At 43.3% G+C, this 15,070-nt stretch overlaps 1 protein-coding gene across 1 annotated transcript; it reads right to left on the bottom strand.

Moving 5' to 3' along the window:
• Positions 1-5,257: 5,257 nt before the first annotated feature.
• On the bottom strand, positions 5,258-9,752 carry LOC128738381 (uncharacterized). The gene is made up of 2 exons (XM_053833460.1): positions 9,627-9,752; positions 5,258-8,757 (listed from the first exon to the last, which is right to left on the bottom strand). The coding sequence occupies exon 2, from the start codon at positions 8,715-8,717 to the stop codon at positions 5,877-5,879; it is 2,841 nt and encodes a 946-aa protein (XP_053689435.1). The 5' UTR covers positions 8,718-8,757; positions 9,627-9,752; the 3' UTR covers positions 5,258-5,876.
• Positions 9,753-15,070: the final 5,318 nt, after the last annotated feature.

Raw genomic sequence — 15,070 nt, 5'->3', positions numbered from 1 at the left:
TTTACTATGTATTGCGACATTTGCCTCTACTTAGACTACCCCGATTTACACAATTATCACAGTCGAATCTCGCACACGATTTCGCTCTAGGAAAATGAAGTGAAAAAGAAGAGCAAGAAGGAAAAAGAAGTCAAACTCATAAGTTGATTAAACTAAAAGCCACTCTAGTGTCAAATTACCAGTGCAAGGTGGGGTATGCTTCATTAAATGATTATCACAGTAGTCTAAATAGTCATGAAAAGGGGAAATATTTAAGATACGATTTTTACACACAGAAAAATTGGGCTGGTACCGAATGGCCGAAACACAAATGGCCGAAACACAAATGGCCGAAACACAAATGGCCGAAACACAAATGGCCGAATCACGAATGGCCGAAATCCAAATGGCCGAATTCCAACAACAGTCACTACAGAGATTATAGATTATTGAGGATTACCTACGAATGGCCGAAACACAAATGGTCGAATCACGAATGGCTGAAACGCAAGTGGCCGAAACAACAAATGGCATACTATACACTCAAAAATATCGGCACGTCAAGTTTACGTGAAAACATACGTAATTCTCATCCACCACACTGTTCACGTAACGTTCACGTGAATTGTTGGTAAATTGCACTCATACTAACCGGTTTACGTGCGATCCCGGTAAATTTTATCAACTTTCCCGTTAACAAGCACCTGAGTTTCATGTTTTTTTTTCATGTGTGGACTCATTACTGCGACCAGTATAGTTGATCTATTGTAATATCGCCCGGGTGTTTGCTGTATGACCTGCACTGCATTTCTTTTTGTTATAATCGCTATTGAGTGAGCGATATGCTTGTTGAATTTTTTATACGTGCTTGCGTGTATTGGGGTTTACCCTTCCTTCAAAGCTTGATCTACTTTACCCACTTATTCCTCGCTTATACCTTATAGCCGTCGCTGGTGAGGACTCATTCGTACCTCTGACCAATACACTTAACTATAGGAGGGACACTTGCACTGTCAAGAGGCTTCAGAGGGTAAATATAGAATTCAGCACGAAGGAATGGTAAATGGTGGGGCCTGAGAATAAACCCATGCTAAAGTCACTTGACATCGAATGGCTTGATTCTACTAAGATTCGAATCCACGACCACTCGTTTGTCAAAGCAGACTCGGTAACCTTGCGCCTACGGAGCCCCCCTGAGTTTCATGTAAGTTGCTGTACAGAAGTTTACATAATTTTTCACGTGGATGAGGCGTGTCGGTTTATAGAGTGTATATAATGGCCGAATCACGAACGGCCGAATCACAAATGGCCGAATCACGAATGGCCGAAACACAAAAAGCTGAAACACGAATGGCCGAACGTCACATTCGGCCGAAAATAATCACGGCCTTCAGCCTGCACAAATGTTGGGTATATGCTGTCCATACTCGCTGCCGCTCGTTCGGACTTAACTAAGGGATAATCCCTACTAGTCAGTAAACCTAGAAAAATGCATGCACCTAAATAGTAGTGGTTTATGCGGGGCTGCCGCAGCACAAAGATTTAGTTCGTTCTCGATCGCCCGCCCACAAAACCGGCTTGATAACTTCCCACGAATCTACTTGCTAACGACGATAGACGGCGAAAGATTATCTGAGAAAGCACTTTATAGGCGGCGTTGAGAATAGTAATAGCTCGATAGTTCTCACATCCCAACTTGTCGCCCTTATTGTATATTGGGCATATTACACCCTCCTTCCACTCTTCCGATCAGGCTTACCATTTCCTCACTCATTGTGCAAAAAGAGCACCTTTTTGGTTCAATACAATGAGCAGAACTGCTGCCACAAATGAGAAATCCATCCACGCAAAGCGAAACAGGCCAAAAATAAAGAGAAATATAAACAAACTTTAGTTTCTCATTGAGCGAAAAAGCAACTGCACGGGAATTCCAATATTACCATATCTATCATCCACTATCGTCATGTGCAGCATTTTTTGCACTGTTGCCGCTGCAAGAAGTCTAAATAGTTTTTATTCTGAGGAGGAATCATCCCTGTGTTCTGTTTCCCAGATCCTGACTATCAGCCGGTTCAGACAGGTAGGCAACCTATCCGGGCCCATCTTGATAAGCTCCGCTGCGATGCCGTCTTAGCCAACTGCCTTGTTGTTCTTGAGCTGTTTGATGGCTTCGATCACTTCAGCTATTGTGGGGGTCGGCAAATCACCATCATCCGCCGTACTGATGTAGGCATCCTCTTTGCTGTCTTGGTACTCCGTCTCTGCACCATTCAAGTGCTCATTGTAGTGCTGCTTCCTCGGACAAGATCCTTCCGTATCTCGACATTTTTCCAAAGCCTTTGCGGGATACGTTCAGTTTCTTGTAGAATTTACGCGTTTCCCGGGAACGATACAGCTGTTCCATATTCTCGCACTCGATTTCTTTCCATGGATTTGCTGTCTTCGTTTCTGTCTATATCATTTCACGTTTTGATGATCTCCTGCTGCAGCATTGACTGTTGCAAATGATTTTCCAGCTAGATAGGGTATGTGCTGCTTCGTCGTAATTGCCTATTCCCGTCCTATCCAACACAAATTATTAAAACTATCAGCATTTTTATGACACACAATGCCAAACTAGTTATTTCCTAATATTTTAGTTTGTTGTCTATCATACACGATCAATCAAAGTGAGCTGAGATCTATTTAAATGCTTTTTATCATTAAAGAAGTCCAACCAGCCAAATTTCCTACGTTTTTTCGTGCGACGAAGAAGAAAATATCGACTAATTGTTTTAATTTCCGTCATTCATAAATTAAAATAACTCACCCAAGGCATTGTCGTTATTCTACAGCCAGGAAAACTTGTCTGAACTGCGGAAATTTTGCAGAATAACATTTGTCATGCCGTCCTATAAAAATGCATGCGCGTTAGCTTCGTAAACATTGGTGTGATTTTTAGTTCGGACGATGAAAATTTTTGATGGACAGATTTTAAAATGGTACGACGAATTTAAGAAATAAAGTCAGTTGCGTAATTTCAATAATATGCTTTAATAATCGCTTTTCATTGATTTAAAAGTTCACGGATCGACAGGCAAGTGTGTTTTAATCAAATCGACGGGAATTAGAAATAAAACTTAGTTAAACTGGAATATGTTCAAAGGTCTTCTGTTCAAGCATAATAGTTTGATATGATGATCAGTAATTTTCCCATCATATTTAAATTTTTTTTTGTATACAATTTATTTGTTGTATAGTTTATGTTTATATTTTCAATATTTTAAATTAATCTTCTAGATTCAGATAAAATTTTAGTTCAGCTACGTCTACTAAATCACAGATGTGAGACTAATTGGTCTCTGTGCTTTAGGACTTGTCCTGTCACGTTTTCCAGTTTTCGAAATGAAAAAAATGTATCGTATAGTATCAAAATAACCCTAAGCATCTTTTTCAGAAAAGGAACCGTGATATCCTGACACTTTTGTAACAACACTGGATAAATTTCATCTGATCCTGGAGACTTCAAGGGCCTTATGGAATCCACTGCTTACTCAACTCCGTGAAAATAGGAATCGGAAGAGGTATGAATTGAGCCTGGAAACTGTATGTGTGTCTATCATGATACTAAGCAATTCCTGAGAATCGGTTGTAAACTGGCCGTTTTCATTTTTTAGACTTCCGAGTCCATTAGTGTGATCTTTTGAAAAGGCTTTGGGGAGTGTAATGTAATCCTCCAATCCTTTCGTTTAGACTTACGAAACTCTGTTAGACAATCTCTATAACTAGTCCAATTAGAAGTAGACTTGGCCTTATTGAAAATTTGCTAAGCCTTTCAAGGGCGGATGAATCTTCTTACTCGTATTATTATCAGCGTGAACTTCATCGCCGTCAACAGTCACTATCAGCGGGGGGCGACTAGCGAGTTACTAGTGGTTCTTTGCCATTCTCCTACAGTTCTGTCGGGAGTATGCCCAGCTGATTTACCGCCGGATCTCTTCTAGATCGGGAGCCAAAATGCAGTTCTCGTTGTCTGGGTAACTTCCGTTCCATCTCCTTCTGTTGTATCACCATTGAAATTGCCCATCCAAGAACTGCTTCCACCTCTTGTCCACCTCGGGCTCAGTTGTGACCAGCTTTCCCCCTTCGTTCCTACACATATCAGACTTCGGTGTGTATCCGTTACAAGATTGTTTCACCTTCTCATAGAACTTGCGCGTACCATTAGCCCGGAATAGTTGTTTTAGTTCTTCACAATCTATGTCCTTCTGGCTCTAGCGCAGTATTGTGGTCAACTCATCCTCCGATTTCTCCCTCGAATTTCCTTGATTGTTTACAGCATGGTTTGGGTTTCACATTCCTCACTCGCGGGGTTAACAAGAGTGGTATCTTGATCTTGACAAACGATCCTAAAGTAACAAAAAGGTAGAAACGGAATGATTCAATGAATACCTAAATGGCGCCCAGGCAAAGAACCATGGCGGTAGGGAAAGCCATTCCATCTGTGCGACAAACCCAAAGTCAATGAAACCATCGAGCAGCCGAAGAAAACAATAAAGATGGCATCCTAATTAGCGGAGCATATTGTGATAGGTCTTGGAAGGCTGGCCACTTGCCTGCGCCACTGACGGACTGAAAGAATTTGGGAAACAAAATCAACGACGAGTCAAGTCTTCACACTGCAGCAGATCCCTTGCAAAATAGGCGCAAATACAGAAAACCAGGAAGCTGACGGATTGAACCTGTCAATGGATGACACGCAATGCTATGATCGGATTACGAATGCATTGTCGAATTCATTCAAATCCCCTAGGCCGCTTCGTCAAGGTGATGATCTCTCATGCCTGCTGTTCAACAGGATGCTATGAACCGAGCGGACATCACGACGAGGCGCACGATCGTCTACAGTCAGATTAGTCAGCTTCGCCGATAACATGAATATTGTTGGTTGACCATCCATATGCGACGGTGACTGAATAGTACACCAGATAAATAGATCCAAGGAAAAAACGTCGATGCCGCTAAATGACTAACAAAGAGAATTGTTCGTACACGACACGACAAATATTCGAAAACATGCAGAGATCATCACATCACCTACATCGGAAAGGACTGTTTTGAATAAACGCACGTTTCTTCAGTTTCTTCTAGTTGAAAGCAAAGCTTTGCTATTATACTAGTCTCCTTTATCAACCGAGCATCTAACAAGCAACCAAGCTAGTTCTTCTTTTGCATTACAATGAAGGTAAGAATATTCGGATTGTTTAGTACGAACAAAATGCACATTTCCTATCAAAGATCAATAGTATGATGAAAATTTATTGTTTGAACAGAAGATTGCAACAAAGACTGCGAATTTCGTTGTGAGTTTGGTTTCTATCAAATCAATAAAAAAAATACTTCCGCGTCATTCCGGGTTACATCCATATCTCAAAAAATCTGATAAAAACCGACCTGCTACCGCTGGTTTTCCTAATTATTTGATTAAACTATCAATTATTAGTATGTATGCCTAGCTACCGTTAGAAGTGTGTATTGTTTTCTGCTACTGATTTAGATTTTTAACCTGGAATATTATGTGTCACTGATTGCCAGCTATATGTGAAATTCAGATACTAATGACCAATCAGTCTTCTAAAGCAATTATAATATTCAGAATAAGTACCATCGAAAGCATTCAGTGAATTAACATAGATAGATATCGGATTCAAACCATTTGTAAAGAACTAAATAATTTATTACCAAAATTTAAGCTACCCTTCAAACATAACAAGTGCTGTCTCAAAACTGTCTAAACAATGCTCAATCTGCTGCATTTTCAGCGTAAAATATATAACCAAAGATCTATGTATATATTGTCATACTTTCCCTAAGCGCGTTGAACGCCATTCCCATCCGCTCTGCTCACCAGCCCGTCACTAGGAGGTACAGTTGGCATGATTCGTCGTCGTCCTCGCCGGCGGCGTTCGCTCGTAGCAGCGTCGATGCATTTTATCCACCGATTTTAGGTAGTACGTTCCCGGAAACAGAACGTCCACCGGCTCGCTTGGTTCGTACGGAGCCGCGTGATTGTTTTTCTCGCGAACCTCCATCAGGCGGGTGAATTCCTCTGGGGCTACCTTTTGTCTGGCGTTCAACAGTGGCTGAACGTAGCTGAGGTGAGCTTTGAATGCACTAACGGTCGCTGCATCCCGGCTTATGGAGATGGAGTACATCGATGATGCTAACCCTGATCCATAGGAGAAGACGCCCACTTTTTTGCCAGCTAACTCCGTCACTTCACTGTTGATTAGAAGCGATACTAATCCGCCGTACACGGATGGAGTGTACATGTTGCCCACTTGGTTCGCCAGATGCAGGGAGGGTTTCGTCTTAGAATTAAACACTGGGGTGTAGTGTGTCATGAATGCCTTTTCCACCTCCCGATCGAAATAAGTGTCTTCGAGTTTGACGTCCGCAAACTGCTCGAATCCGGGATAAACTCCAGTGCGTTGGTTTGCCGGTGTCAGTACGAAGTCGTTCAGTCCTAGCCGAGCGAGAGATTTCTGTACTAATTTACAGTACGGAGTGTGAAAAATGATGGCATCAAAATGGTTCAGATTAATTGCACTGGTGTTTGGGTTCTGCTCAGCATGTAGCTCTCTGTAAAGCTGATAGCAGTTATCCAGTGCATTCAGGTAGCACTGAATGGATAACTTTCCATCAACGACCGGGTATTCCGAGCTTAGATCCGGTTTATAAAAGTCGTACGCATGCTTCATAAAAGTGGCGCGAAGTCCTCTATCGATAGTTAGCGGTGCATTTGGTCCAACCAACATAGCAATTGCACCAGCCCCACCAGTGGGACGTGCTGATCCCTCCGCATAGACAGCAATATCAGCACAGACAACCAGTGCCAATCGTCCTTTACAGCTTGAAGACTCGACCCAATTCACAGCATTGAACAGAGCCGCTGTCCCACCGTAGCAAGCGTTCGTAGTGTCAATTCCCTCCAGATTAGTCACTCCATTGTCTTCAAACAGCTGCATAAGCATCGTCTTCACACTTTTCGATTTATCAACCAGAGTCTCTGTGCCAACCTCCAGTCGACCAATCCTCGCGTGGGGAATCTGATGCCGCTCCAGCAGATTATTAGCCACGGTTAGACAGAGCGAATTAATGTCTTCTCTATCGGAGCAAAATCCCATTCGACTTTGACCTAAACCGATGGTATATTTTCCCGCAGAAACCCCATCGTACACTTCTAGTTCCGTTTGGTCCACAAATTGCGAAGGGAAAATAACTTCCAGCGCCAAAATGCCCACATCGGTGGGCCACGATTGTGCAGGAACCTTTTCGTGCACATGATTGTCTTCTATGAACAGGTTTAGCTGCTTCGTACGGTTATCTGCGACCGGGACTCGTTCGTACACCCGTCGATGCATTTTATCCACTGAACTGAGGTAATAGGTACCGGGAAATAGCACCTCAATGCTGCCCGATGGCTCGTACGGTGCGGCATGGTTGTTTGCTTCACGAATTTCCATCAGCTGGGTAAATTGTTCGGGTGAAACCTTGCGTCTTGCGTTCAGTAGTGGTTGCACATAGTTTAGATGATCTTTCAGTGAGCTGAGATCTTGCTGGTTGGAGGTTACAGCTATAGAATACATGGTTGAGGCAAGTCCGGATCCGTAGGAGAAAACTCCCACCTTCTTACCGGCCAGTTCGGAAACGTCACTGTTGATTAGCAGTGACACCAAACCACCGTACACGGATGGTGTGTACATATTGCCTACCTGATTAGCGAGGTGCAGAGATCGTTTCGTTTTTGCGTTAAATACTGGGGTAAAATACGTCATGAAAGCCTTCTCTACTTCACGGTCAAAATATGTTTCCTCGAGCTTCACATTTTCGAACTGTTCGAAGCCCGGATAGTTGTTTGCTCGTTGCTCGGTGGGTGTCAGAATAAAATCGTTCAAACCTAGACGTGCCAGAGATTTCTGTACCAACTTGCAGTACGGCGTGTGAAAAATAAAAGCGTCAAAACTATCTAGATTTATTTCCTTGGCACTGGGGTTAATCTGAGCGAACTGCTTCCTATAGAGCTGATAGCAATTATCCAGCGCACTCAAATAGCACTGTATCGAAAGTTTTCCATCAACAACAGGATATTCCGAACTCAAATCTGGTTTATAGAAATCGTAGGCATGTTTCATAAAGGTAGCTCGCAAACCTCTTTCCACAACCAGCGGAGCATTCGGTCCAATCAACATAGCAACAGCTCCAGCGCCGCCCGTAGGGCGTGCCGACCCTTGAGCGTACACAGCAATATCAGCACAGACAACCAGCGCCAATCGACCTTTGCAGCTCGATGATTCCACCCAATCGATCGCGTTAAACAATGCCGCAGTGCCCCCGTAGCATGCATTCTTAGTATCGATGCCCTCCAGATTGGTCATCCCGTGCGGTCCAAACAACTGCATCAGTACAGATTTCACACTTTTCGACTTATCGACAATGGTTTCCGTTCCCACTTCCAGACGGCCAATTCTAGACAGCGCAACATTGTGCCGTTCCAGCAGATTGTTCACCACAGTCAAACACAGCGAGTTGACATCCTCCCGATCGGAACAGAATCCCATCCGGCTTTGGCCCAATCCGATTGTGTACTTTCCAGCAGAAACACCATCGAATACTTCCAACTCCGTCTGATCAACATACTGCGAGGGAAAAACAATCTCCAACGCCAGAATTCCAACGTTATCCGAACTGTTTCTCATATTTGGTTGGTTTGCTACGCACCTCGGCAGATTGATACACCTTAAAAAACGAAACTTTCTTCACAATGGGGCAGCACAAAGCGCGACTAAGCGAGCGATACGCAATACTGGCTGAGCTGAGCTGAGCTGAACTTTCTTTTCCCCTCTTTAACACGCGTCCACGTACATACCAATTTCATTCAAAGATACTTTCTCCGTAATATACAAGAAACCCCGTTATTCCGTCAGTAGGTCACAGTCCTCAGATCCGCTGGATTACTATCAAACCTTGTAAATTATGTAATTCCACATTCACACGCGTCGTCGTTCTTGCTTTTATCGAGTGCGTATCAATGCTTCAGTCGATGCTATCCGTTTTTGTTCCGTCAGGGATTATGTCACATGGAAAAGAGTGTGCAATTAGCCAACTGGTGTGATCACTGTAAGCGCACGACTTCGACTGCACAGAGCGTTCCTCTTGAAACATCCACCTGAACGAACCACGACCAAGCAGTGACTGACTGAAACTGAATGGATGAGCCGAAGAGAAGTGAAATTCTCGGTGTCTAGCGCACCATGAACGAAAAACGGGTTTTCATACTGTTCACCACTGTTCGTCTTTCTTTGCTTACATTAGCAGGCAATCTCAGCAGAAATGTTTTATCAATCGCAGGCCGGACTTTCGTCAGATCGAATGACCGCACAATTGCGCTCGCATTCGCAATGGATTGGATGATCCAACGCGCGGAGAGACCACTTAGTGAGAAGCAGAAGATGCTGTCTGCTGATTCATGTGGTTTTTTGTGACTTTGTTGGCTGACGCTGGCGAATGGGGAGGACCGTGGACGGACGAAGTACGGAACGAAGTGTCAAGCGAAAAGATAATCCAACCAAAACAGCCCATCCGAGTTCGAAGTTTAATTTACTCACCGTTTTGCTCCTTGATGCCGGAGAAAAGTTTGGTGTGGTATGCGACCTATACAATACACAAAGTTGTATTCATTTATATCACTTTTCGCACCCTTTTTCGAACACTTATTCTCCTAAAATTAAAAGATTAAAGTAATTTGCAACATATTTTCTTTCTCGTTTTACGTATTCAACAGCAGCACCAGAAACTGACAAAACAAAACAAAACGAAACTCCTTATCTTGAACATCCAGAGATGCCAGAGACCTTTTTGATATGACATTGAAAAATCGTAAGAGCCCAGGGGGCTGATATGACGTCACATTTTCGTTGCTCACATGAAAAAGGCGGCAAACGCAAAGCGATTTCACAAAACGAATTTATCTAACCATTTTCACAGTTTCATGTATTTCGCATTAATTGTCTGCCTGAAATTGGCTATGTGATGCTAAAACCTTGACTAAAATCGAACTAAAACTAACAAAATTTAACAATTTATACATCCGACTCGGTTGTCAGCTTGAGCCCATCTATGAAGCTGTCAGCTTGGGCCCGCTCTATGTTGGCTACGTTTTTTTTGTATAGGTTGGTATTGGAAGTGTCATTCCCGTGTAAGAGCCTAAGAGCGAATACAAAAATCAGAATATTTAAACATTTGAATTAGGACTCATTTAGGCAGTTCAATAGCGCAAATTAACTAATTGTTCGTATATATGGGGTCCGTCAGAGATAAATGTTATTGATAAAATTTGCAGGCCAAAAACAACCAGCGTGTGCAAAGTGTGCTTTCATCTGCATATCTGGCACCGCTGTGCTCGCAAACAACCGAATGTGCGCACTCTGCCGGAAAACAAGAAAACGGCATGCAGTTGCTGCGGGTTGGAGTACGTGCTGTTTTGCTGGTTTTGCTCCTTATTGTGGGGTACCAATCACGAAGGACGTAACGTTTTTCGGAAAATATGAAACTTTTCCTTTTAATTCTACGATTTATTTAATTAGGTATGCCGATGCTTTATCCAGCTTTTCACGAACCATAATATTTGACAATTTAGTAATACACCGCACGTTTTCATTCCTTGCGTTCCTTTGGTTATACCGTGAACGTGCGGAAATAAAACGTGCGATGTATTAAGGAAATGTTAAATATTATGGCTTGTAATAAGCTGGATACGAGCCATTATACGGATACTAATGCTCCTGATTTTTCAAGATTAGCCTGACATTTTGCATGCTTTTTTATATATACCAAATCTGACTTTAGTTTTCAAAAGGTCGTATAACGCATGTAAAAGAGTTGATTATGCGAGCTTCTAAAAACTAAAGCCAGAAATCTATCATTTTTTGAGTTTCATTATGAAAAAATGATGTTTTCTGATCTGTATCAAAACTGAAAATCATTCCAATATATGAGAATTTCATTTATAGATTTATTTCTCTCGTAAAAAAGTTTATTGTAGAGAAAAAAAATCTAGAAATCAGATTTTTATTTGAATTCCTGGACTGGTACTCTGATTCAGACAGGTATACCGTCCCAGTTAACTTCGAGGTACGAAGTCAGTTGTCGTATATACGAATATCGGTTGGGCAGTGCTGCTAGATAGAATTAGCAGGATCGTTGCAGGTTGCACTACTGTTTTATCTGACTCACTGCGAATGTGCGTATTATTGAAATAAAACGTAACCATACGTCTTATTCGTTTATAACGCATATGCAGTTAATATCGATAACAAACAATTTTTTATAAGTTGTGCTTTTGTTATTGCAATTAATTTGTAAAAAGTTGCATAAATTACAATTCAGTTTCACAATACAATTATTGCGTACTACTGGCACATGAAATATAACGTTTAAGTACGTTATTTTTAGTGATCAAAATTAACGATATTTTCGATACAAGGGCGATATTTTTCGAAACCTTTCGAACCAACACGATCCCGCGAATACAACGCATATTCGCAGTGAGTCAGGTAACACAGTAGCCAGGCTTGGCATACACTTTTCGCTTTGATTTTGCTCTTTTGATTACTGCTCCTCAACCAAGTAGAATTTCAGAAAGTGATGTATGGGGTATTTGTAGAGCTAGTAATTATCTATACTAATACTGAAGAGAGTGAAGTTTTATCTTTTGTATTTACGGCGCTGTAGAGCAGCAATGCGATTAGTAGCAAAAAGAGCGCTCTTTTTGCTACCAAGAGGGTAGCAGCCTCATACCGCCATAAATACAAAACGCACAGTAATGCGTACTTCAGCAATATTGTAGATAATAACAAATTCTACAAACGCCCCATACATCACTTTTTCAAATTTTGCTTGGCTGAGATGCAGTTATCAAAAGAGCAAAATCGAAGCGAAAAGTGTATGCCAAGCCTGACAGTAGCCCAATTCGACACCAACTTTTCAAAAGGGCCAATCTGCCAACCGAGTGAGGGTTGCTTTCCAAATGCTGGTCCAGCAGAAAATAACCCTCAATCGGTTTGTTTACATTTTGCAGATTAGCCCTTTGAAAATTAGATGCCGAATCGTCTTGTACTCAAGCCAGCTGCGAAATCTGTCGATAAATAAAGAAGGATCAAGATTTAGATAGGCGTTTAAAAGCCCAAGGCTTTGCTTTGCTATATATTGGGATCAGGGCTTGAAAAGGGATCGCAAGTTGAATGTGACTGCCGCGAATGCGAACTTTCCGCATTCCAACTCCGCTTTTTGAACGATCATTTGACTGTTTTTTTGAATCCAGTTAATCTGCCGCTTGCGCTGCTGCCGTCTTACAATTCATGCGGCATCTCAGCAAAAGCAAACAGTCGATCTCCCGTTTTGCTTTGCGCTTTGAGAATATAAACTGCAAACTGACTGGAAGCATACGGTGACGTATTTTTTCATTTCTCTTTTTGTCTCCAAATCGGCTGCTCACAGTAATAGTTTGTCACCCGGACGTCGGTCCGACGTAAGCAAAATATTCGTTTGTATTGGACGGAGTCCGACCGACTTCTTCCATGCACATGTAGTGGTTGTTTTTTGTAGTATTGAATCATACCGCACAATTGCTTTTCGTTAGCGTGGTGATTGCCAGTCATTTGACTGTTTTGCAGTCATTCGCTGCACCAAACATTAAAGGCAGCTTGATCGAAACGAAAATGTCAAAAAGCTTTAGAACGCGTTCGTTCTGCTGAGTGCTATCGACGTTTGACTGAGCAAACTGCCAGTTGTGTTATGCATAGCGTTCGTATTCCACCTCTAAACGGACGGTGTGAACTTGAATGCGCGTTGGTGTGACTGCGGTAGAAAAAAAGGATCGGTCGAAGCCCTGATTGGGATAACAAATTAATTCGGTACGTGTTTCTATCATGCCTATTGTAACCGTCCAGTTATACCACCTTTTGAATACTAGATTCGCCACAGAGCTGTGCGAGATCATAGTTCATGCTCCGTTCTCCTCCACTCCGCCGAAAATCGTTCTTAGCACTCGTCTTTCGATAGCTCCAAGCACAGGGCCTCCTCGAGCATTGTGTACGTTTCATGCCCGTAGAGAACAACCGGTCTAATAAAGGTCTTGTACAGGGTACACTTTGTACGGGAGCTTAGTCTGTTCAACCACAATTGCTTATGAAGCCCATAGTAACCACGACTTCCACTGATAATACAACTTGTCAACTACCTCAAATTCATTATCATCGATAGTCTAGTTTGTACCTGCATTGTTTTGGACGTATTTACCTTTGGTCCAATCTTTGCTGCTTCGCGCAGCTGTTCTGCCCATACTATCTATATCATCGATAAAGCAGGCAAATTGACTAGATTTGCCAAAGATCGTGTCCAGCGTATTGATATTCGCTCGGTTCATAACACCTTGCAGCGCTATGTTGAATATCGAACCCGAGAGACCATCACCTTAAGGAAGCTTTCTGTGTGATTCGAATGAACTCAACAATCCACAGGAATTCCGAACATTCTGTGTATTATCCATCGTAGATTGAATTAGTTTCATCAGCTTCCTGGGGAAGCCGTTCTCGTCCCTGATTTTTGTTAGCTGTTTTCAGTCGATGGTATCATATGCAGCTTTAAAGTAAACTAACAAAACAAATGGTGCGTGGGAATTCTGTATTCTCGGCGTTTTTTTGAGGATCTGCCGCAAGGTAAATATTTCATCTGCTTCAATAAAGCCAGCTTGATAAATTCACACAAAATTCTCAGCAATTTGTAGGCGGTATTGAGAACGGTGAACGCACGGTTCTCGGTTCACACAGTCCAACTTCGGTGCGGAGTCTATCATCGACGTGACTTGCGGCATAGGAGGACTGGAGGGTAGACAATGGCTACATTCACAGTGACTATCAGGAGGTCCGCTATGGCGTCGGTCAGATAACGAGGCGGCAGGCGGCGAGTAGAGCCGACACTCCAGCCACCCGTGGATGAAAATTTCATACTTCGATCCAGAAGCATTTGTGGAAGCGATCCGAAGAGAGTGCGGTGATCGCGGTATGCCCGATCCGAATGCTGATCATTTGATTGAGGTACTGTCGCGAGCGTGTGACGCTGCCATGCCTAGGAAAAGCCGACCTAGGTATGGGAGGTCACCGGATTACTGGTGGACAGCTGAAATTGCGGAACTCCGCGGAGCGTGCTTTCGTGCACGGCGAATTATGCAAAGAGCTCGTTCGGAGGAAGGTAGGGCTGAATGTCGAGTAGCACTTGTTGCTACACGCGCAGCGCTTAAAAGTGGGATATAAGCTAGTAAACGAGCCTGCTTTGAAAGGTTATGTGCTAGTGCTAATGTGAACCCGGGGGGTGATGCCTACAGGGTCGTGATGGCAAAGACCTAGGGCGTGATGGCGCCCGCAGAGCCCGCAGAGAGATGCTGGAGCGAATCATCGAGAGCCTCTTTCCGCGCCACGAGCCAAGGCCCTGGCCTCAGGCCGCTGAGTCGTCCCACGGCCGACGTTCCAGTATCTCAGACCATAGCGTAAGATGGTCAGCCTCCATGCCGAACATCCAAACTAACGTGAGCGACGGCGGCTTAGAGATTGGGGAGGAAGCGACGGTTACGAATGAGAAACTCATTGAGATCGATAGGTCCCTAAAGGTGAGCAAGGCACCGGGACCAGACGGAATCCCGAATATGGCCATTAAAGCGACTATTTTGCAGACTTCCGAATTATTCGGAGCAGTAATGAGTAGATGCCTGGAAGATGGCCACTTCTCGGACAGATGGAGGCGACAGAACCTGGTCCTATTGCCGAACCCGGGAGAACCTCCGGGTGTCCCCTCGTCATATAGGCCGATTTGTCTACTCGATACTGCCGGCAAGGTGCTGGAGAGGGTACGTACAGTACACGGAGGGTACAAACGGTCTGTCAAGGAACCAATTTGGCTTCCGAAAAGGCAAATCTACGGTGGATGCCATCTTGTCTGTCACTAATACAGCCGAGGTGGCAATCCAGCACAAGAGGACGGGTATCCGCTATTGCGC

This window comes from Sabethes cyaneus, chromosome 2 (assembly GCF_943734655.1).
Source record: "Sabethes cyaneus chromosome 2, idSabCyanKW18_F2, whole genome shotgun sequence".
Taxonomy (NCBI): domain Eukaryota; kingdom Metazoa; phylum Arthropoda; class Insecta; order Diptera; family Culicidae; genus Sabethes; species Sabethes cyaneus.
The sequence above is the reverse complement of the archived record's forward strand: the minus strand, read 5'-3'. Positions and strand labels throughout refer to the sequence as shown.

Excerpts from the sequence above, each read along its gene's own strand:
- LOC128738381 (XM_053833460.1), bottom strand. The coding sequence starts at position 8,717 with ATGAGAAACAGTTCGGATAACGTTGGAATTCTGGCGTTGGAGATTGTT.